Genomic DNA, 23,169 nt, shown 5'->3' on the forward strand with positions numbered 1-23,169 from the left:
GTGCTTGGAAAGAGTGTGCATGAGGATAGGCTGGGGCCCATGGCCCTAAAAGCTGCCAGATCTGGTAGCTGGTTAAATTGCCCTGGTGTGTGCTTCCTTCTGGGATTCTGCAGGATTTAGCAAAATCTGGGAAAAGGCTGCAATTCTTGATTGACCCCATTTGATCACAAGCACATCAGTGAAACAGGCAGGCCCACCTGGCTGACATTCCCTGGCACCACACTGATTGGGGAAGGGGTATTGCCCAAAAGGAAGCGATGGGGAGTCAGGCAAGCAAGAAACAGAAGGAAGTTCTTTGCTTCCTTCCCTGGATTGGGGTTGCCTAATAAGTCAGATGTCCACCTCAGGGGGGGACCATTTCCCCAGTTCTGTCCTGGGGAACTAAGATAAAGACACTCTCTAAAAAAGGGTAGGGGGGAGTGGCTCAGTCAGTTAAGCGTCAGACTCTTGATTTTGGCTCAGGTCATGATCTTGGGGTCGTCAGATCGAGCCCCATGTCGGGCTCTGCGCTGGGCGCGGAGCCTGCTTAGGGTTCTCTCTCTCTCCCTCTCCCTCTGCCCCACCCCCAAAAAATAATAGATAAAATCAGGACAGATGCCCAGGTATGAGTCAAAGCAAAGAAGGAGAATAACTTACTGGTGGCACTGACTGGGAATGTCCCCAGGGAACGAGTGAATTGCTAAGTAAGAGTTGGGCAGAGTCTGACCACCCTTCCCTGCCAGGGAGGGGCTTTCTCCACCACCTACCTTTGGGCAAATGGGTGTGATTTATTTAGGGAGCAAGTAGGTTTGCTGACAGTTCCTAGTGGTCGTGCACAGTGGAGGACACACCTTCCTGGGAACCCCTTCCACCCCCTCTACGGCAGGTGCCAAGGGGGATAACACACAGGGCAAGCATGCGCCCTGGAATTCCCACAGGACAGGACTGTCCGTCAAAGGGCAGAGTGTGGCCTCCATACCATGACAACTGCACAGACCCGGATGTGCCGCGAGCCCGTGTGGACTACCTCTCTCTGGGCTCACAGACAACAGACCCCCCAAGGCCCCCCCCCGCATGTACATCACAGCTACGAAAGGCATAAACCATTCAGCAAACTTAGCAGCTGAATAGCAGGCCCGAGAAGGGATGCCACGTGCCCTCTTGCCTCACCCCTGCAGGCGACGGCCACAAGCAACCAGGGGCTAGCTTGGGGCACAAGGCCTGTGACAGTGGTCAGTTCATTGCACCTCTCTTGGTGGCCCCACCCTCCTCATTCCCACCATGGGGGGTAATGACCCCTCTGCTGTCCCCAGGCCCCTCGGGCTGGCTGAGGTCCCGGGATTGCGGCTGGGGCGCTCCAGGGGCCACTCCCCGCCTCCCACTCTCCCTGCCTGCCTCATTTCCAGCTCTGCAGGGTGACTGCCCACTGCCGCCCTCATGATGTCTCAGATCTTTTTAAAATAAATGATCTTTGTGCCATTGTACAAAAAAACCCCAACCAAAGTAATGTTTCTGAAAATAAAGCTGAGGACCACCTTGTAAGGCAGGTGTGACTGTCCTTATTCTACGGAGAAACTCTGAGACACAAACTGGTCTGCGGCTCACCACACAGCTTGGGGCAGATCGTGGCAGGTAGCGGGACCAGGTCTCTTGGAAGGATGATAGGGGAAGGAAAATGGTTCTACTCACTCACTGCCTCCAACAAATACCTATCAGATGCTAATTACACGGCAGGCTGGCCTGGGTGCGGGGACAGTGGCGGGCAAGACCTGGTCAGACGCACGGGACCGATTGGGTAGATGAGGGATTGTTACCCACTGGGTTAAGAGCCCTGAAGAAAAGGAATGCACTTTCCGTGCGCAGAGGACAAAAGATCCGGTCCCGCGTGGGGTGGATGGGGCTCCCGGGGCAGTGGTGCGGGGGCTGAAATCTGAACGAACGGTCAGTGCGTTAGCCCTGAGCGGGGGCCACTGCAAAGGGAGACAGGGAAGAGCAGGTGAAAGGCCCTGTGGAGGAAAGGAGGTGGCACTTTTGAGGATCTAAAAGGTGGCCGATGTGGCCAGGGATGGGGACTTGGGAGGAGAAGGACAAACTGGACAGGTTGGCGGGAGACCAAGCACGAGGCCACACAAGGCATCTGCGCTTTATTCCAAGAGCACTAGGAAGCCAGTGAAGGTTTACACAGGGGAATGTGTGTCCCCGCTCATGGGGATCGCTCCAAATGCAGGTAGGAAATGGGTGGGGCAGGACATAAGTGTGGACACAGAGATTCGTTAGAGGCCACCCTGGTCATCCAACAAGAGACCAGCGGGGGCCTGGACTGGGGGGTGGGGGGAGAGGAACAAGACTGGGAAGGTGACAGCAATATAACTCGGTAATGGACTGGCTGTGCCTGGGGGCCTGGGCCACACCAAGGGGGTGCACCTGGGTGGGTGGTGGGCAGAGTCTGAGACCAGGGATAGAGGAACAGGTGGGTGGACGGACAGCATGGCATGTTTCGGACATATTGAATCCCAAATGCCTTTACAATATGCATGGGGAGATATTCTGAAGGCCATTGGATAAATGTGCCTGGAGCCCAGAGGGAAGTTTAGTTGGAGATGGAAATTTAGGAAGGGTCTGTGGAGAGGTGGCAGTTGAGGTCGGGAGTGTGGGTGACACTGCCCAGGAGCATGAGGAGGAGGTCTGGGACCCACTGAGGGAAACTCCAGCTGTGGAGGAGGAGCCTGCAGAGGGGACAGAGAGGAACAGATGGAGTGGCAGAAGGGAAGCCCAGAGAGTGTGGTGTCACAGAAGCAACTGGAAGGGCCTGTTCAGGAGGGGAAGATGGTCTATAAGGCTGGATGTTTCTGAGAGATCAGATGAGATGAGAATTCAGGAAAGTCCATCGGATTTCATGGCGTGGGGCAACTGATGAGCTGTCTGGGTGGGATGGAGGGACGGAAGCCACATTACAGGGGTTGAGGAGTGAGGGGGAAAGTGGAGAGCGCAGGTACAGACGACTCTTCCAGTTTCGCTGTGATGGGGCAGAGGGACACAGGCAGCTGTGGGCTGTGTCGGGGCCCACAACCGTCCCTGACACCCTCTGCAACACTCCAGCTCCATCCCATTACTGTGGCCTGCCTTCTTTGCCCCTTTTGGAATTCATGCACTGACCACCGTCCTGTGTGCATCTGTCTGGGTGTCTCTCAGACAGGGAGAAAGTCCCATGAAGCAGGACTTGGTCCATTTTGTTCACTGTCCAGTCCCCAGACCAGCAGTGGCCCTCAGCAGGTGCACCAGGGCAACTGGCTGAGCAAATGAACAAGCTTGGGTGGACTACTGGCATCCGACAGGGACGAGAAGGAAGAGAAGACCGGGCTCCATGGAGCAGGATGGAGGAGGCTGAGGGAATCCCTGCCTCATGTGAGGAATCTCCTATGTGAAGTAGGAGGTGAGTCCTTGGCTCAGAGTGGGGCTTGGGCAGGACGCGGGCTGTGACGAGGGTTGAGGATTTGAGAAGAGCAGGAAAATTAGTTTTAAAAATCCCTCTAAAATAATAGAATTAACTAACTCTTACTTGGAGGTAGGAATGGTGAATAGCTCCAACTTTCCAATGGGGAAACGGAGGCGTGGCAAGGCTGAGGAATTTGTCCAAGGTCACATGGCCAGGCCGGGTGTCGCTGGCTGCAAAGCCTGAGTGTGAGCATGCTCCTTTCGGCACACGGCTGGGCTCCAGGCCAGGAACCCTTTGGGCCCAGGCCCACCCAAGCACTCACCTTGTCCTTGTGCTCCATCTCCAGAGAAATATCCGAGGGAGATGTCTTCTCACTCTGCTCCCCATAGATCAGTGAGGTCAAGCTGCAGCCAGGAAAAGCAGTGAGCAGGGAGGCAGAAAAGGAGAGAAAAGGCCTCAGGCTTGCTGTCCCTCTGGCTCCCAGGCGGAGAGCTGCAGTACCCTCCTGTCCAGGACCAGACACCCTCCTGTCCAGGACCTGAGCACACAGCTCTGGGGACAGACAGTAATCACCCCTGTTGCCAGGTGCCCAATGTATCTTGGGAGTCACGGGATCCAGAAAGTCTGAGATCCGAGAAAAAAGTGGCCTTGTGCCCAGAGATGACTGCCCTTCCCCACCAAGTTCTCTTTCTGCGAGGAGGGCCAGCGCAGGGGCTGGAGTGGGTGCCGAGAGGACACCTGTTGGGTCCCAGTTATGGAGGCACATCCCCCGAGGAGGCAAGCCGCTCGCTCCTCCTGACCCCCAGCTCCCCCTCACCTGTCATTGTGTATCAGCAGAGCCAGGCGCCCGTAGTCCCACGCAGCTTTCCGGAGGAAGGAGTAAACCAAAATGATGACCTACAGGCCAGGGAAGGGGATGTGGGGATATGTCTTCTGCTTGGCTGGCCCCTGCATCCCCGTGGGGGAGACCCTGTCCCTCAGGTTCCCAGGGGCTCCCTGGGTTCCCCAACAAGGTGGCTAGCTCTGTTAGGGTAAAGGCCATGCCTTTTTCAACTCTGGATGCCCAGTGCCCAGCAGCTTCCTGGCACAGAGTGGATTCTCAGAATTTGCTGAATAAAGGCACTGGGGTCATGCTTGGAACTATCCGACAAGAACATTCCTTGAAGGGGCGCCTGGGCGGCTCTGTCAGTTAAGCATCTGCCTTTGGCTCAGGTCATGATCTCAGTGTCTTGGGATGGAGCCCCACATCGGGCTCCCTGCTCAGCGGGGAGTCTGCTTCTTTCTTTCCCTCTGCCCCTCCCCCCGCTTTTGCTCTCTCTCTCAAATAAATAAATATTAAAAAAAAAAAAAAGAAAAAAAAGAACATTCCTTGAAGAAATCAGCAAGGGGAGAGAGAAGGGAGGCTCAAGGGCTCCGGCCAGGTGGGCTTCTGGACAAAGGCGCGGGGAAAGGAGTCTTAGGAATTCTGCCTATTCCTGCAGTCCCCTCTTCCCGGGCTGCCCTGGACACGACTGACATTCGGGGAGTCCCCACCACTACGGCTGGCATGCGTTTGGAGAGCCGAGGCCCCTGCTGCATCACTTGCGCCCCTCCAAGGCCTCACTGCCCAGCGCGGAGCCCAGGACTTACCACCCACAAGAAGATGTTGATGAATAGCACGGTGGGGATGCCCCCAAAGGGCTGCCCCTGCAGGACGGTGCTCCGGGATTGGAAGCATTCGTTCGTTGTCATGTTCCGAGTCTCTTCCATCACGCTCAGGCTGCGCGGCGGGACGGCCATCCTGGGAGCTCCCTGGTGACAAAGGAACGCTCAGGTCAGACAAAAGAGACCCTCTCACTCTGTAATCGCAGAAGCCTGCCGGGGAGATGGGGCGGGGCGCACTGCGTGTCCATTGCCAGCCAGTAACAGGTCAGGGTGGGAGGCTCAGCCCTGAGATGGCACACAGCCTTATCCCGTAAGACAGCAGCTTCCCCAAACCCAGAGTCACGATGGCAGAAGAGCCCAGATCCCCGTTTGCTCCCTTTACTGAAAGAGTCCTCAAATGCATCTCCAAATGGATCTTCTTATTCATACCTTTGTGAAGCTTTTCTTGCATAGAAATGAACAAACTTCACAAAGGTGAGTAGGACCCCAGAGTGAGAGTATTCAGTCTGGAGAACAGAACTGCATTCATGGGACGCCCGTGCAGACAGGGTCAACATCCTATGATTCTCCGATCCAGTTCCCAGGAAAGGAAGGTTCCTAAGACTAAATGAGGTAAAGCAGGAGGGCGCCTGGCACAGAGCAGTGACTCAGTAAATGTCACTGTCTTAATGTCGAACTTGAGCCAGGGAGATCGGCATCTGCCCAGGGGCCTGAGCCAATCCGGTGAGGGCTCAGGGTCATGGGCTTCAGTATTCTCCAGGCTTGGAGAAGAGTGAGAAGCCCCGATGAAAACGAGAAGTGACTCGTAGCTGCTTGAAGTTATCTGCAAAGTTGTTCTGGTTTTTAAGATCATTCGTTTTGGCTCCAGACCTCATATCACCCTAGGAGCTCTTCACTCCCATTCAAGAAAAGCAGGCTCATTCTTTCCTTCCTTCCTTCCTTCATTCAACAAGTATTACTAAATGCACCAGACCGATGCTGGTGGATGCATCGCTGAACGTATTAAAGGGATCACTCTGATCCTTGGCTTGAGAATAAATGGGGGTGGGCCAAGCAGAGAAGTAAAATCGGACAGGTCAGTTAGGAGGAAATTGTAGCAATCCAGGCAAGAGGTAACCACAGCCAGGACTGGGATGGAAACAGAGGAGGTGGTGAGAAGTGCTCAGATTTTGGAAGTATTTTGAAGGTGAAGCCAAGATTTGCTGATAGAATGGATGGTGGGGGGTAGGGTGTAAAAGAGAGGAGTCGAGGGTGACTCTGAAGTTTCCGGGCCCAGCAACTGGAAGAGGGGAGGTGCCGTTCTGAGGTGCGACAGCAAAGAAGTGCAGGGTGGGGGTGGTCAGGAGCCCGGTGCGGGACATGCTAGGTGGACATGCCAGGTGGGTGGCTGGATATGAGTCTGCAGCTCAGAGGAGAGTCAGGAGACATAGATGTGAGCATCACCAGCAGACAGAGGACTCCTAGGGGGGTAGGACTGGATCACCGAAGGAGTGAGCACAGAGTGAGGCTCAAGGTCTGAGCCTCGGGATGCTCCAGCGCAGACAGCTGGGACAGGTGAGGAGGACACAGGAAAGGGACTAGAAGAGCAGCCAGCGAGGAAAGAAGAACAGCAGGAGAGGGTGGTGTCCTGGAAGCTAAGGAAGTGTCTCCAGGAGAAGGCAGGGACCGAGTAAGATGACAACTGAGGATTAGCCACAGTTAAAGCAACAAGGAGGTTTAGTGGGTGGCCAGACCGGAACAGGTGCGAGAAAGAAGGATGCCGGCGGATTTGGAGCCAGTGGGCGTGAACGATTCCTTTGGAAAGGAACCAGAGTTTGGAAGTGGTTAGGATGGGAGAAGTAGCAGAACATGGTATGCCAGTGGGAACGGTCCAGTAGAAAATTAAAAGCTGGTGACGTGGGAGAGACAGGGCATCGCTGGAGCAATGTGAGGACGTGGGAAGGGCTGGGAACTGGTGCACAAGTGAAGTTGGCCTTGGCCCAGAGCTGGATACTGACCCACGGCAGCAGGAGGGAGGAAGGGGTGCTGGTGGAGCTGGCGGGCGCGCCCTTCCACAGCTTCTATTTCTCAGCCTCAGAGGGAACAAGGTCTCAAGGTGACTGTGCAATGCTGGTGGTGGTGGGCAGATGTGGGATGTCTGAGGACAGGAAAAAAGGCAGAAATAGAAACCTAGAGGAGTGATGGAGTGAATGCATGATGGGAATGTGGAGGACGGCCGGGCGGCACTAAGGGTTCACTGAAGTTCATGGTCTTGAATGGACAACAAGAGCAGCCGGACTCACTGGCCTTTCCCACAGCTGTACTCATCTGTGTGGATGCACAGATGAGTGGGGAAGAGGCGCACAGCTCGACCTAACCAGGCTAGAGGTTTTCCCAAGTATGAGAATTAGAGGGTTGGAACTGTATATGAGGGAGTAGTGTTAACGACTGGCCAGGTAAGGAAGGGAAAGGAGATGCGAGATGGGCAAGGGATGGGGACAGGTGCCAGAGGTCCAGGGAGGGAGAACTGTCGAGTACCACAGACCGTGAGCTGACAGATAGGAAAATGAGCTGTGTGACACAGACTGAGAAGGGATTAGTTATGGGTAGTGAGAAGATCTAGGGCATGGCCATGACGTGAGCGGGGGAATGGTGTCAAGGAACTGAGAGGCTGGAGTGTCCTTTGAGGAAATCAGTAAGAATGAAGACCAGAACAGCACTGGTGTGACCGTGAGGCAGGAAGTGAACTCTTCCGGGAAGGAGGGGAGTGACCGGGGTGGGGGGGTGAGGGTGCGTGGTAGTTAGTGCTTGTACCAAAGATGGGGAGCGAGATACCTAGGTTGACACCTTGGGTCCAAGATGGAGCCTTCAGCAGGGAGGAAGGAAGAGTCTGGAAGTTGCAAAGAGGAGCAAGGAAGATGTGTCTCCCATCCCCTGGCCTGGGGGTGGTGGTGGTGGTTAAGAGAAGTCCTGTCCTGGGGAGACTGTGGTTTCAAATCCCAGTGGGCAGGTGAGGCGCTGCAGGAGCTGGGGATCTTTCTGGGCATCGTGGGCTCTGTGGCACTGAATCTCAGTTCCAACACTCACGAGCCACCTCGAGCAAGCTACTCATGGTCTCCCTGCCTCATTTGCTCATCTGTAAAAGGGGCGTGGTGTTAGTAACTAGTACCCACTTCACAGTGCTGTCAAGAGGGATAGGTGGGTTAAGATTCATCAGTCATGGAGAGCAATGCCTGCAACACAGAAGTATCCCATAGACACTTGTCAAATGAAAAGTGGATGCATGGCTCCAGGGGGCACAGTGGGATGCTGGCCGGAGTTGGGAAAGCTGGGCGGAGGGGGATGGAGGAGGGAATAAAGGTGAAGGTGCTGGTGTGCAGGATACGGGAAGTGGCCTGGGGGTCTGGGGCTCCCTGTGCTAACTCACAGAAAATAGGAGAATACCAGAACCCACCCTCCTTCCAGCCGGATTAGCATCTAACGGGAGCGGGGAGCCTCCTGCCCATCTTTTTCTGCTCCTTCTCTTTCTGCCCTAGGCTGCCCACGGTTTTATTACCCTAGGTCACTGTTTAACTCATTGACACAAGCATGCTTGGCTGAACGTAAACTTAAAACGGTTTACACTGACCACCGTACCTTTACACTGCAAGCCTTCTGCCAGGGAGCGGAGTAGCGAGTATCGGGCAGCCGCGGAAGGAAGCTGCAGTTCTTCTAGTGGCCACCCGGGGGAGCCCGCGCTAAGGAAGCCGCTGGGGAACGGCAGGGAGGCGCAGGCGCGATCTGAAAGCCTCGGAGGGCCGGTCCTTACCTGAGTCAGTTCTCCAGGGCGGGGCCGAGTCAGGCCTGGGGTCTCGGCTCAGCTACGGGGCCCCTGCAAAAGAACAAAGGCAGTGGAGAGACCACACGACCTAGGGACCCAGGCCGTGTTCACGGGCGGTGTCATCTCTCAGGGCGCCTTTCCTGGTCTTTATGCTCAGGATACTCGGCCTTTATCACACGTGTGTCTTGCAAATGGTTTTTCCTAGTCTGCTGCTTCTCTTTTCGTTTTCTTCATGGTATCTTGGAAGCACCACAGTTTTGGATTCTGACAAAGTCCAATTCAACAAATTTTCTTTTATGGACCAGGCTTTTTTGGTATGGTGTCTACGAAATCTTTGCCTACACCAAAGGCTTACAGATGCTCTCCTATGTTTTCTTCTAAAAAGTCATCTTGTGGGCACCTGGGTGGCTCAGTTGGTTAAGCGACTGCCTTCGGCTCAGGTCATGATCCTGGAGTCCCTGGATCGAGTCCCATATCGGGCTCCCTGCTCAGCAGGGGGTCTACTTCTCCCTCTGACTCTCTTCCCTCTCGTGCTCTCTGTCTCTCATTCTCTCTCAAATAAATAAATAAAATCTTTTAAAAAATAAAATAAAAAGTCATCTTGTTTTAGCTCTGACACTAAAATCTAGGATGCACTTAGAGTTAAAGTTGGCACAGGAGGTGAGGTAAGGGTCTAAGTTCATCTTTCGGCATGTGGCTATCCAGCTGCCCAGCACCCTTTGTTGGATTCTCATTTTTAAACTGAGGGGAAGAGCTGGGAAGCCTGGGTCAGGGCTGTCTGGGGACTGGAGCCAGGCCAGGGATGTGAAAGCGCTTGGTGACCTGCAGCCAGCCACAGGGACGTGTGACTTGTTATTTGGATAATACCGTGCATGATGAGGGGAGGGGGCAGTCCCGGGCTGGGAAGAGCTCTAGCTTCCATCTGGCTCTAAGGAGGTTTGAGTCCTGGATGCTGCTCTTTTCCACTCAGCTCCCACACACTCATTCTCTCTCCTTCCAAAAGCACCCCCTTTCCTCCCTCCCTCCTCCTTCCTTCCTTCAACAAAGAAGGGCTGAGGCCCTACCATGTGCCAGGCATCCTGCCAGGCTCTGGGGGCCTGGCAGACCTGGTTCCCATCCATAGGAGGCTCCCAGCCTCACCGGGGAGACACGTAGGCATGCCACCACACACTCCAGCACACTTTGATAGCCCGGGGAAAGGGGGCCACGGGGCGGGCCCACCTCGAGTGGTCAGAGAAGGCTTCTGCGAGGAAGTCACCTCCAGGTGAGACGTGAGGAGGTGGCATTGGCACAGGGTGGTGGGAAGCGTGGACGGAGGGAACCATGTTGGCCAAGACCCAGAGCGGGGACAAAGCATGGCGTTTTGGAAACGTGCAAACGAATAGTCATGGCTGGCGTGCAGGGTGGATCGCTAGTTCGTGCTTTTGTTTGCTCATGTATTCATTCGACGAGAATCCGTGGCAGAGCTACTCTGGGTGTTCCCAGCCTTTGGGATTCGGCGGGAGGATTGCCGTTGGGAGAGGCGTGGCCCAGGCAGCCGTTCGGCCCCGGGAGGTCTCCAGAAACAAGGTATAAGCCTCTAAGCTTGGAGAGGGGTGTAACCCATGGTCAGGGCCAGGCAGGTGCAGCGTGCCTGAAGGTGAGGCAGGTGAGGGACGTGGATGAGGGAAGGAGGTGAGGAGGGACAAGAGAGAAGAGAGCCTCGCCCCCACCTCAGCACCCTCCCCAGCGTCCTCAGCAGCAGGCAGAGGTGGGATGAGGGAGGCTATTGTGGAAACCCAGAGCATCGCCCTGCCTTTTGTCTTCAGCCCTAAACTGTGCCTGGACCCTCCTTTCTGGAGTGCTTTCCTCCTTCCTTCTTTCTAGCTCTTGGGTGTGAAGAACAGGGGTAGAGAGCTTTCTGGAGACCAAAGTATCCGCACTGGAAAGAACGGAACTTGAAATCTGAGGGATAGAAAGGAACACAGAGTGGGGGCACCCAGCTGGCTGGGGCAGGCGGCGGCAGGGGACTCCTCCTCCGGCACGAATTTCACGGCAGAGCACAGGGAGGTGACCAGGGCAGTGGGAAGAAGTGGACTGTCTGCAGCCAGACTGGGCGGAAATCCCAGGGCTACCCTTGCTAGCTGGGTGGCCATGACAGCGACCTTACCTCTGTGACCCTTAGTTCCCACCTCTGGAAAGTGGGGATAATAGAAGCATTGCCTCACAGGGCGCCTGGGGGGCTCAGTTGGTTAGGCGACTGCCTTCGGCTCAGGTCATGATCCTGGAGTCCCGGGATCGAGTCCCGCATCGGGCTCCCTGCTCGGCAGGGAGTCTGCTTCTCCCTCTGACCCTCCTCCCTCTCATGCTCTCTGTCTCTCATTCTCTCTCTCGCAAATAAATAAATAAAATCTTAAAAAAAAAAAAAAGCAAGAGCGAAAATGACACACAAGAATTTCATGCTGAGGGCGCCTGGGTGGCTCAGTTGGTTAAGCGACTGCCTTCGGCTCAGGTCATGATCCTGGAGTCCCGGGATCGAGTCCCGCATCGGGCTCCCTGCTCGGCGGGGAGCCTGCTTCTCCCTCTGACCCTCCCCCCTCTCATGTGCTCTCTGTCTCTCATTCTCTCTCTCTCAAATAAATAAAAAAATTAAAAAATCTTAAAAAAAAAAAAGAAGCATTGCCTCACAAAGTTATTGTGAACACGAAATAAGTGAACTCGCACAAAGCCTTTGCAGAGCGCTCGAGAAGGAGTGCTCACTCTTAGTGCCGTCATCACTGGTTTCCGTCCTCCTACTCTGTTCTGGAACAGGCCAGGGGAGAGATCTGGAATATGGGAAGGACTGTCCAATGCCCCATAAACTGCAGCCTGTAGGGGTTGTTGCCTCTGTTCTTCCTGTGCAGGAGAGACAAACGTCAGCCTTGCTTTTTGGGCCAACGAGGGGCAGGGAGAGATGGTGGCAATGCTCGCTGGTGAGTCGGGATTCTCAGGCCCTCCTCAGCTGCACCTCCTATCTGATGGGGAAGTGTGTGGCCTTCCTCCCTTCCCATTTCTCCCCCAGCCCGGCCTCCAGTGCCAAAAGCTGGAGGCTTAGCAGTCCCAGGCCTGAACAAGGTTTACTTTGGCACATGGGCAAAAAGCTTCGAAAAGAACTAGCTCCGTCTTTATTAGTCCCCTGGCCCATCGCTCACCCCCTTCCTTCCAGACCTGGACTGGTTTCAGCTACTGCTGTCCTAAGTAGCCAGGCCAGCACTTTGCTCCCCTCTCCTTATCTTAAGGCCAAGTCCTCTGTGTGAGGAGCCTAAATCCCCCAAATCCCAGAGCGAGGGTGGTCAGGAAGCCCTGGGGATTGGGGAGGGGGGAGGGAGGAGAACAATCTTATTAATAGCGAACATTTATCGAGCACTTACTATAGGAGAAATTCTTCCCATTTAAGTATAGCTCATTAATTCTCATAAGTACCATAGGATACTAAAATCATCCCTAGAAGCAAGAGAAAATTAAGGCCCAGACATGTTAAATAACTTGGCTAAAGTCATGGTGCTAGTAAGTGGCAGGGCTGTCCCTTGAACCTGGGCAGTTTGTAGCCCTCTGCTCTCTACCTCCCAGACCCTCTGGACCTCTGCTGGGCTGGCAGTGCTGGGCAGGGGGCAGAGGAAGGGGGTGACCTCGCTCAAGCCCTAGTCCAGGGATGGAAACTTGCCCAGCCTTTCAGGATGGTGCAGTGTAAAGGGCCATGGACTCAGGGAGCCCCCCCAGAGCTGGGGTCCGGGTCACCTGTGTGGCCTTGGGCAGGTGCCTTCTCTTCTCTGGGCCCCCTGCCTGTAAGATGAAGGGTTTCTGTGGGAATTCTCCAAGGGCCAGGCTGGACCAAGGATTCCAGATGTCTCCGAGACACAGCCTGTGCTTCCTGGCACCGCCCAAAGCCACCATCCCCATGGGTTCTCAGGAACTGATCCAGAGGGCCTGCAACTTGGTTCGACAAGCAAGTCACTGTAGGCCAAAGCCATGTCCTAGGGAAAGAAGCTGGGTGGGGAGGCCGCCCCCTCCTCTCCTAACCCTGTCCCCCTAGAGTGCACAAAGCACAGCACCTGCTTCCCACCCCCACCATCTGGCCTCCTCACTGCCTTCAATTATTCTTCACCTTTCTGGTAACAACAGGAGAGATGATTTCCCATCGTCTTGGACCTTAAATGAACTGGAGCCCCTGGCCATGGGCACCCCCCACCTCTCCTTCTTCTCTGGGTCTCTCCTCATGTCCCTTCCGCACCCTCTGCTCTCAGATCTGCATCGCCCTTTCCAGGGTCCCCTTGGCAGCCCCGGAGGAGAGGGAGGAGGGAAGCGGGGTCACTGCAGTGGGGGTTCTGGGTAATGTCCCTCCCCAGCCGCCATGCCTCCGGGCCATGAGTCTTCCTCGCCCTGAACTGCCCTGAAACTCAGTCTCCTCATATCGTCACAGTGAAAGGGCTTTTGCCCAACGTTACACGTGAAGAAATGGCCGCCAGCAGGCTAAGAGATTGCCTGAGGCTGGGGAAAGTGGTGGAGCAGGCCTCAGAACTGGGTTTCCTGGCTCCCCATTCAGCACTCTCAGGCTTGGATGGATGATTCCGCAGCCTGGGGCTGGGGCGTGGGAGACACCAGAATTCCCGGGAAGGTGTTTCGTAGGTCCAGATACTCACGCCCCACTCCAGACTTTAAGAATGAGAACGTCCAGTCCATTTTTAGGTGCAGCCAAGATAGAGAGACACCGGCTTAGGGTTCCCAGGATTATCTGCATCTAGATAAGGCATTCTTGCAGATCTAAAAGGTTTTCTGACTCCCCCTGAAAGGAAGGAGGATGACGAGATGTGGCCATACAGGGCAGTAGCTCAGTGCCCCTCAAATCCCGCCGCAGGGGGCAGCTCAGGGCAGCTCAGGACGCGGGTCCTTGCATTCTGCTCTCAGGAGATCTCCCCTCCCCCTGGGCTTGGTAGGAATCCGGGGAAGGTGGGCTAGAGGCCTGCAGAGGCCACACGGCCTCTTCACGTGAATCCTCAAACTCCTGTGTTCTCCCTGTGCCTGAGGTCACTGGCCTGGCCACTCCATGGGACAGTATGCCTGCCGTCTGTCCTGTCCCCGTGTCTCCCTGAGCTGTGCCACTTCCCCCACCCCAGGGCTGGCTGGGGCCTTTACAGCCCGGGGGTCCAGTTCAAATCCCACTCCCAAAGCCTCCCAAGCCTCCAGTGAGCCGCCTGGTCTGCACCCTGTCCCCACCCTCTTTAAACAGCTGCCCTTGCTATCACTGCCTGGTAGTCTGGCGCTTTTCCATGGACGCCAGCAGCCAGTTCTCCTGACAACTCCACAAGTCCCCCTGAGGGCAGCCAGCAACCCCACCCCTTGTGGTTCTCCCACAATGACCAGCATTCGGGAGGCCTCAGTGAAAGACAGATGGTCCTGCCCCCCAGGGCCATACTCGGGGGCAGGAAATAATAAAATGTGATTTGCATATGTTTGCATAGCATGAGTCACTCATTTTGCCCACCCCTGCCCCCCCCCCCGCCCCGCCCCGCCAGCACATTGTGGGTTACCAGGTCTTGTTCCCCAAGTCACAGCATGGAGTAGAGGGAATGTATGATTTGGGGTCAGGAAAATGGCTGTGATCTGGCTCTATTAACTGCAATTTAACCCACTCCTACTCAGTTTTCTCTTCCATAAAATGGACATACTCAGGGGCGCCTGGGTGGCTCAATTGGTTAAGCGTCTGCCTTCAGCTCAGGCCATGACCCCAGGGTCCCGGAATCGAGTCCTGCATCGGGCTCCCTGCTCAGTGTGGAGTCCGGTTCTCCCTCTGCCTCTGCCCCTCCCTGCTGCTCATGCTCTCTCTCTCTAATAAATAAAATCTTTAATAAAATACTAAAAAAAATGGACGTAATCATGTCTGTTTTGCCTACCCCAAGGCGGCTCTGACAGTCAAAGGAGAGAGTACGGGGACGCTCTGGTAGAAACCGTGAGCTCCATGAATGTCGCTTGTTGACTTTGCAATCCTGTTCCTAGCACTGAGGTCAGTCTTCCCCCACAGCCACCCCTGAAGCCCTAGCACGGGGTGAGTGGGTTGGGGTTCTACCTTGCCATCAGGTCCCCTAACACACTAAGGCAGCCAGCAGCTGGGAGCAGCATCTGGACCCTCAGCACCGTTCACAGCACCACACAGGGTAATGCACTTCTGCCCTGCTCTCCCTGTGGGCAGGGGCAGGCCGCGCTCGCCAGTGTCCCGGCCCGATGAGAATAGCTAACATCTTCTGAGAGAGTTCTATGTGCCGGGCACCACGCCAGGTTTCTTAACGCATCATCTTAACAAATTTGTTTCTTAACAAATCTATCAGATCGTCTGTTAGGTGTGGTCGATGGCCTTCAGCATCCATTCCACCTCGTTCTAGCGGACGTGCCTTCTACAAGCTAGAAAGCGAGACACGACGTGTCCAGCACTCCCTTGCAGCTGGGGTTCTGACTACAAGTCAGGTTCCATCAGTGAAATGCACTGCACCTAGATTTATAAGGTGGAAAGGAGGAGGCGGCATCCTCCCGGGCTCGGACTGTGTTCTGCCCACCAGCAATGTTGAGGAGAGGAAGGAGTTCTCGGCAGAGGACTGATGCCCCCTCGCTGGCTCCTGGGGGTGGTAGGGGTGGGGGTGGGGAGAGGCAATCATGCCAAAGGCTGCAGGGGGCCCCCATTCCCCGGCTTGCAGGTGGAGGAACTTGAACTCAGGGCTCCAGGAGTCTAGTTCGAGCTTTCACATGGCTCTGCTCCTGCTGACACCTGAGCTCCTGGCTCCTGGCCCGCTCCAGGGGGAGGCCCTCTTGGCCGCAGGGACCCCTCCAGTCTTACCCCTCCCCCATGTCCCGACAAGAAGCCTCAGCCCCAGCAAATGGGTGGCCCCTCGGCCCCTCAAAGGCCTTGGCTTTCTCTGCTTCCTCCATTCCTCTCCTTTGTGGAAAGGCCTCCCGATCCTCCCCTAGGAAGAATGCTTCCTCCACTGCCAGGCCCAGCTCAACTCTGCTTCCTCCAGGCAGCCTTCCCCCAGCACCCCATCAGCAGCAGCCCCTTCCTCCCCTCAATCCCCATAGCCCTCCATTACCCTTTCCTGAGCTCTCTACTGGGGAGCGGCTGCTAGGGAGAATGAGATGTGTCTCTCCCTTAAACCTCCATCTAGAAGGGAGTAAGAAAGGCCGTGGCTAAGAGGCAAACAACACAAAGTGTGTGAGAGGCTCTGTTGCTGCAGCAGGACTCAGATGAAAGGGGCACCGAGCCCCGTCTGGAGCGTCCAGCGAACCTTCCTGGAGAAGGTGAGACTGCGTGGCCCTGCAGGTTGTGATGGAATCAGCTGGAAGGGCTGTCGCTCTTCTTAACTTGGCCAGCAAGGCTGCCTATCACTCCAGCTCCATCTTACTCAGCTCTCCCCTTCTTTCCTCCCCTAGACTCCATCTTTCCCTCAATGCCTGGAGCATGCATGCCACCTTCTCTCTTGCCACCACAGGGCCACATATGCTAGTCCTTCTACCTGGAGTGTTCCTCCCTCCCACTAGTTAACTCCTCCTCTAGTTAATCTCAGCTCGATTTTTGCTTCCTTAGGGAAGAACTCCAGACCAGGTCAAGCCCCCACATTCCATGCCTCAGACTATCAGACAGACATAGTGTGACATTTAGGTATGGGTCCCTAGGGACCCCGATCCTGTCTCTGCTATTTACAAGCTCCATGTCTTTGGGCAAGTATCTTAGTGTCCCTGCGCCTCAGTTTTCTTATCTGTAACATCTATCTTATTGGGTAGATGTGAGGATTATATGAACCAATTCACTTAGAACAGTGCCTACTACATAGCAATGGCTCAGTACAGCTAACTATTATGTTCCTTGCTTGTACCTCTACATTTGATGTTGATTTACCAGATAACATACCAAATGGCTGACTCCCCCAGTGGATACAATGCTCCGCGATGGCTGTATTTGCATAATATTTTCTCTGCTGTGCTGGTTAGAGCTTGGTGCTTTACAAATGTTTGCAGAAAGAAGGAATGACCGGCAGTGGGCTGTGGTGGGCCTCACTTGGTCCCCCGATCTGCGTCCTAGATTGTTTGGCTGGATGGGGGGCCTACAAACCCTCTAACGTAAGCCCCTCCTCCCACAGACAAGCAGAGTTTGCTGCTGCCGAGTATTTCCCTGGCTTCCGATCTCACAGGGCTGGGCAGCCCCCGATCACCTCCATCTCCCTCTGGAATTCAGCTCAATCAGCAGACTGGGGGCATGGTGAAATCTCGGGCCGAGCAGCCAGTTCTGCCTTGATTTAAAAAAAAAAAAAAAAGCGGCACATCTCTTTTCTGAGTGTCGTGGAGCAAACACATTCCCACCACAAGCAGGTAAAGCTGCAGGCTTCAGTCCAACCCTGAGATGTTGCCATAATTCTCGTCTCCATGGTAACAAGCAAGACTGAGCCTTCAGCTAGCAAAGATTGGACGAAGGGCCCGTCATTTATCATCATCATCATGGGCCAGAGTGCTGCTCTCTCCCCAGCCTCTTCCCGGCTGGATTTCCCCACAGGAGTCCTGAGCGGGCCGAGAGGGGAGGGTGCGGGAGGGGAGAGACAGCCGGATCGGTCCCTGAGTCAGCCCCGGTCAAAGCGGGATGAAGGGGCCGGCAGCAGGAGCACACAGGCTGGAGGACGCTGTTGGGTGTCATCCCCCTCAGCTCCTTCCGCTTGCCAGGACGGGCTCTGGTGGACGGTGCCACGTGCTGGCGAGACAGACAGACCCAAGGCTCTGCAGCCAGGAGGCTGCGCCCCAGCCCACGCAGCCCCCACCAGCTGCTGGTTCGCTAAGGTGTAGCTGGAAGCAGCCTAACTGAGCACCTGCTCAGTGCTGGCACTGGACCAGGAAGCAGGGCTGGGGGGGGAGGTCAACAGCAGACGGACCTGGCCTCGGTGAGCGCCCCGGAAGCAGGGAAGCAGGCCGTCAGAGTAAAGGGCAACAGATGCTCTATTCAGCGAAGAAAGCGAGATATGGACGGCGCACGGAGAATGCTGCCTCTGGCACGCCTGCCTGGTGTCTGGAAGGAGACCCGGGAAACTCTTGACAAGTGGCTTGCCTTCGGGGAGGGAAACTGGAAGCTGAAGCAGGGGAAGGAAGACTGATTCTCGTTATATTCTCTTTCTTGCTTTTTGAATTTTGTACTGTGCATACCTAACGGATTCAAACAAAACAAAGCCAGACGGAGCTGCAAGGCGGCCCCGTGGGAGAAGCGCTGGAGGAGGGCGCGACCCAGAGAGGAGGACCGGGCAGCCCTGACCTCGGGGACTCTTCTCCCATAAGATCTGATCATCTGCCGGGCTGCGTGTGTGTGTGCGTGCACATGTATGCAGCTAATGATCTCCAGGGTCTTTCTTAGCCCTAACATTCCAGAAGTCTGCCCTGAATTTTGCCACAGGGGATGCTGGCCAATGGCCATGGGGAGGGACTAGCACCAAGCCCAGGTTGGAGCAACACCTGTTCTGGTCTGGGGCCACTTGGGAAAGGGGAGGTCTACGGGGACCGTGTTCTCCACGGCACCTGGCCTGTCAGCAAAGGGGTCTCCAGCTCAGGGGTGTGAGGCCAGCAGGAGCTATGCCCTGGGGTCCTAGCCGGACAGCTTTCATGGAAGCCTTCTGCAGAGCAGAGACCCCCGAGACTTGACCTCCTATGAATGTGAATCACTCGGACACATGAGAGTGGTTCTCAAACTCTAGTGCATCAGTATCACTTGGAGGGTCTGTTCCACCACCAATGCTGTCCCCTCCCCGGGCTTCTGATATGGCTTGGCTGGAGTCCAGAAGGTTCCAGGTGAGGCCAACTCTGCTGGATGGGGCCTCGCTTCGAAGATCACTTCATTAGACCATGGAACAGGGGGTGGGGGTGGTCTTCATCCTCCTCCCCCTCCCCCAGGCCTCAAGTGTGGGCATCCTGGTCTTTCAGGACAGGCCCTGGAAAGGTCAGCCCTGGCAGGCTCGATCCTATCCTCTCAGTCTGTCTCTCCCAGCTGCCTACCTGTCACTCATGAAATCATTCATTCAGCAAAATAATGGGCCAGACTCAGTTCCTTGCACTCAAGGTGCTTATGGTCCAAGCACTAGATTCTAGTGGGTCCACAGACCCCCAAAGGAGCCATGACAGGTCTGCAGAGGTGCGCTGCAGAGGCCTGGCGAAGGGGTGCTGGGAGCCCGGTGGAGGAGCCCTGAACAACCTGGAAAGGCTGCCTGGAGATGGTGTCAGCCAAGGCAGGAGGGCAGGAGTCCCCCTGACCGAGGGCTTACTGTTGGGTGCAGTGCGGAGAGCCTGTCAGCATGAGCTCTTGCCATCCTCACAGCTCCAAGATGGGAACTACCATCACTGAGGAGATTGGCAGCTGCATACCGAGCCTTGGGGGCACATGGGGCTTCCGACTTGGAGTTGGGGAGTTGGGAGTTGCGGCCACAGGGAGGCCAAGGGCATGACATTCCCGGAGGAGAGGGAGGTGGGCTTGGATTATGTAAAGGCTTTCCCCTGAGAGAGTCTGGGTCCCAGATGGAACCACGCCACCCCTCGGGACAGCAGAGATGGAAGGGACACCCAGCTCTGTCCCCATCTGTTGAAACAGGGCAGGAGCCAGGCTGGCTGTCTCCAGGGGAGTCGGAGAGAGGTGGGGGGGCGGCCAGAGCTCCAGCGATGGGCGGGACCAGATGGCAGAGGCCGCGGGCGGCTCGTGGGGCTTCACAGGGCCTGGGGGACAGAGAGGGCCCAGAGCAGAGTGGCCTGAGAATCACAGCGCTGTGGTAGTGGGGGCTCTCTGGTTACAGATCTGACTGTGGTGAAGGGTAGCCCTGGAGAGTGGCTGAGGCACAGCCTCCATGACGTGGGGTGGCCCCCATACTCTGGCCCCCAAACAATCTCTGGGAAGCTCTAGGGGTCCTGGCTTCCTCAACTAGAGTGTGAAGTCCCAGGCCAGGGGCCAGCCTCATTAGGACCTTGCACCTGCCTCTTGGATGGGGGGGGGGGGTCAAGAAAGCCACTGTGATCCATGCTGAATGAGGGCTCATATAGCTCCCTGAGTCCAGAGGATAGAACCGAAGGAAATGAGCGCGAGCTGCAGCAAGAGGTATTCTAGGTAGACACAAGGAAGCACTGCTCCGGGATGCTGAAGGGAGTCATAGCTATTTCTGGGGAAAAAGAACCCATCCTTCTGTCTCTGATGGTCTGTCTCTCTGGAAAAAACACGGTAGGGATCTCTGTCCCCTTTCTTCTCTAGTTCCTCCATCCTGTCTCACCCATGTCTTCGTTCCCTCTCTCCTTTCCTGGTGGCCCCCCACTTATTTTTTTTTTAAGATTTTATTTATTTATTTGACAGAGAGAGAGTACAAGCAGGGGGAGCGGCAAACAGGGAAAGGGAGAAGCAGACTCCCCACCGAGCAGGGAGCCCAATGCGGGGCTCCATCCCAGGGACGCTGGGATCATGACCTGAGCTGAAGGCAGACGCTTAACCAACTGAACCACCCAGGTGCCCCTGGCCTCCCCCTTCTGCCTTCTTTTTGTGAGTGGGCCACCCCTGCTCCACCAGCTTGTCCTAGTATTGCTGGGGGCCTCTGAGCTTGGCCACACTCAATTCAGCCAATGTTTGCTGAGCCTTATACCCGCTGGAGGTGAAAGAGCCCTGGGCCCTGCCCAGAGCACTTTCAGCCACGTGGAAAGATCACACAGGGAAAGCAGTGCACACACCCAAGGCCGAGTAAGGGCCATGGAATGAGAAAGGGGCTCAGTGACCACAGCTCCTCCGGGGCAGGGAAGGCTTCAGAGAGGTGGCAGGCTAACAGGAACCAGTGGGGACAGGGGCAGTTTGGGCAGAGGGGACAGAGGAATGATGGAGGGAAGCAGAGAATGGAATATTCCAGAAATGGCAGGTAGACTGGCATGACTGCAGAGCTGGCATGAGCAGGGTCTGGTGAGATAACAGGAAGGTCCCGAATCTCAGAATGAATGATTTGTACTTAATTGTGTAGGCAATAGGGAACTACTGAAGGCTTCAGAGGAAGGGCATGACATTACCTGGGCTGGGACTAGAAGGGTTTCTAGATTTAGCTCCTATCTGGGGATCTCATGAAAGGCACCTGGCCCTGATTCTGAGTTCATGGGCTTGTCAGGGGGTCCTGAGGGGAGCAGACAATTGGTGTCTCAAATGTCACCTTTTGGTGAGGCCTGTCCCGATGACCCTATTTAATAAGGAAACTCCCCAGGCGCTCCCAGTCCCCCTCTCCTTCTCTGTTTTCCCCCTGCATTGATCCCCTATCACATTTTATCCATAGAGTATGCTGTTCACTGTCTGCCCTCACCCCCATGCGAATGAAGGCCCCACGAGGGCAGGGCCTACGTCCATCCGTCTTGTCGCCGAATATCCCAGTGCTTCGCCTGGTGCCTGGAATCCCAACAAATGCATTCATCTGTCGCATGAATAAAGAGGAACCCAGCACCCTGCGTGAAGCAGCATGGTCTAGTGTGTTCCCTCCTTGTCTCTCCACTCCTGGCTTCCTGAGCTTGGCAGCACCGGAGCGGAAAATCTCCGCGAAAGCCTCACAGAGCTCTGCTTCTTCCCCACTGAGCCTCGTGCCCCTGCCAGGAGTCTGCGAAGATTTGGACTGTTCCTCCTCCCCTCCCTTGCCAAAGATACCACCACTTCCCTTCATCTTGAAGTGGAAGCCAAGCGAGGAAATTTTCAACCAAGGAAAGCGAGAGACTCGCAGGACTGAGGCAGCTGCCCCCCCGGGCAGCTTGGAAGAGTGCCTCTGACTGATGGAACAGAATAACCACAAGTCACCGAGCACCCACCCTGTGCAAGCACTGGACAGGTGCCCTGGGCATGTTGATCCATTCTGGCCTCTCAGCAACCTATGCAATGGGTTTTATTCTCCCATTTTACAGATGGAAAAAGAGGCTCAGAGAAGCTAACTGACATGGCCAAGGTCTTCCCGCCCAGTGAGGAGCCTGGTTTTGGACATGCGTCTGTCCTACTCCAACCCAGTGCCTGCTCTTCCGTGGCACTGGCCTCTCTTCTGCTAGGGAAACAGCGGAGGTGCGGGGTGTGGGGCAGGCCGGGCTCTCTGTCCAGGGTGCCAGACCACAGGTGGTCTCTGCTGGCCACGAGCTTCCCAGCCAAGCTTCGGGAGCAGAGGTTCTGGCCGCCTCCCGGTAATGAGTGAGGACAAGGCCTGAACTCATCCAAGAATGGGAGTTAGACCTGCGGCCGCAGCCTGCTCTGGCCTGTGCGGGGTGTCCTCTCCTCAATCTGATGTGCACCTGGAAGGCCGGAGTCCGAATGGTGCCCCCTGCCTTTGAGGCCCCAGAAGATCCAAGGGAAACCAAAGCTACCCCGTGGGCAGATCCAGCCCCCGGCATCCAGGGCATAGTTGGGGAGGCAGAAGAGCCTGGATCAAGCCCCCCAACTGTGGGGCTGTCTGTGGCTGCACGCCCCTTACTTAGGGACTCAGTTCGCCCACCTTGAGGATGGAAAACCCTCTCTCTCAGCAAATGCTATTGATTGCTTATTATGTGCAAGGAAAATTATAAAGCTTCTGCTTTTGAGGCCCTTAAAGGACCTCATAGACATAGTCACTGAGTGGGCAATGGGGAGCCACAGATGATTTTGGAGAGGGCAGCAAGAGGATTGCCCTGCTTCAGGAAGCAGAGGGTGGCTTTTGTCATGACCGGAGCTAACGTGTGCGAAGCACTCACTGAGTGCTGGAGGTTGTTCCAAGTGCTTTACAGATATTAGCTTTCATCTTCTCAGTGCCCCTGGGGTACTGTTGCTATCCCCATTCTACAGGTGAAAAGACACGTACAGAGAGATGGCAAGGCCAGTAGGTGGTGGAGCTGGGACCTGAACCCTCCTTGCTCCTGAGCCTGCATTTTGCACAATTCGATGCTGCCTCTCACATGATGGAAATGGGAGGGCCAAGGGTCCGGCTCAGGCGGGGGCAGTGGGCATGGCCAGAGGGATGGACGTGAGATCCTGCCTCTGCCTAAGATTCCTTGCCCTGGAGGGATCTCTCAGGCTGGACCAGGAAATTAGGAGGGAGATGTGGACATCAAGCACTTTGATCTGCACAGAAAAGTACTATATCTTTTGTTGATAATGGCAACAATCACAATGTTCTTGGCCAACAGCCCACACAGGATAACTTCTTCTTTGGCGGCAAAGAGATTTTAGAGACTCTCAAATGGAGATATCACTGTGAGAGCCTGCCTCGACTACCCAATCCTTTCTTGATTTTATTAACTTACTTAAACTGGGGAGAAAGCCTCA

At 55.5% G+C, this 23,169-nt stretch overlaps 1 protein-coding gene across 4 annotated transcripts in view; it reads right to left on the reverse strand.

The window, feature by feature from the left end:
• TMEM63C (transmembrane protein 63C) overlaps window positions 1-23,169 on the reverse strand; it is a 68,114-nt gene that overhangs the window by 29,461 nt on the left and 15,484 nt on the right. For all 4 annotated transcript variants that reach the window (XM_081830162.1, XM_081830164.1, XM_081830163.1 and 1 more), the window contains 4 exons: window positions 8,847-8,909; window positions 5,045-5,206; window positions 4,233-4,312; window positions 3,738-3,819 (listed from right to left, as the gene is read on the reverse strand). In XM_081830162.1, the coding sequence (XP_081686288.1) occupies window positions 3,738-3,819; window positions 4,233-4,312; window positions 5,045-5,194 (312 nt within the window). In that variant the 5' untranslated portion in view covers window positions 5,195-5,206; window positions 8,847-8,909. The remainder of the gene's footprint in view (window positions 1-3,737; window positions 3,820-4,232; window positions 4,313-5,044; window positions 5,207-8,846; window positions 8,910-23,169) is intronic.

Source organism: Leptonychotes weddellii, chromosome 9 (genome assembly GCF_054177405.1).
Source record: "Leptonychotes weddellii isolate Sample4059 chromosome 9, ASM5417740v2, whole genome shotgun sequence".
Classification (NCBI taxonomy): domain Eukaryota; kingdom Metazoa; phylum Chordata; class Mammalia; order Carnivora; family Phocidae; genus Leptonychotes; species Leptonychotes weddellii.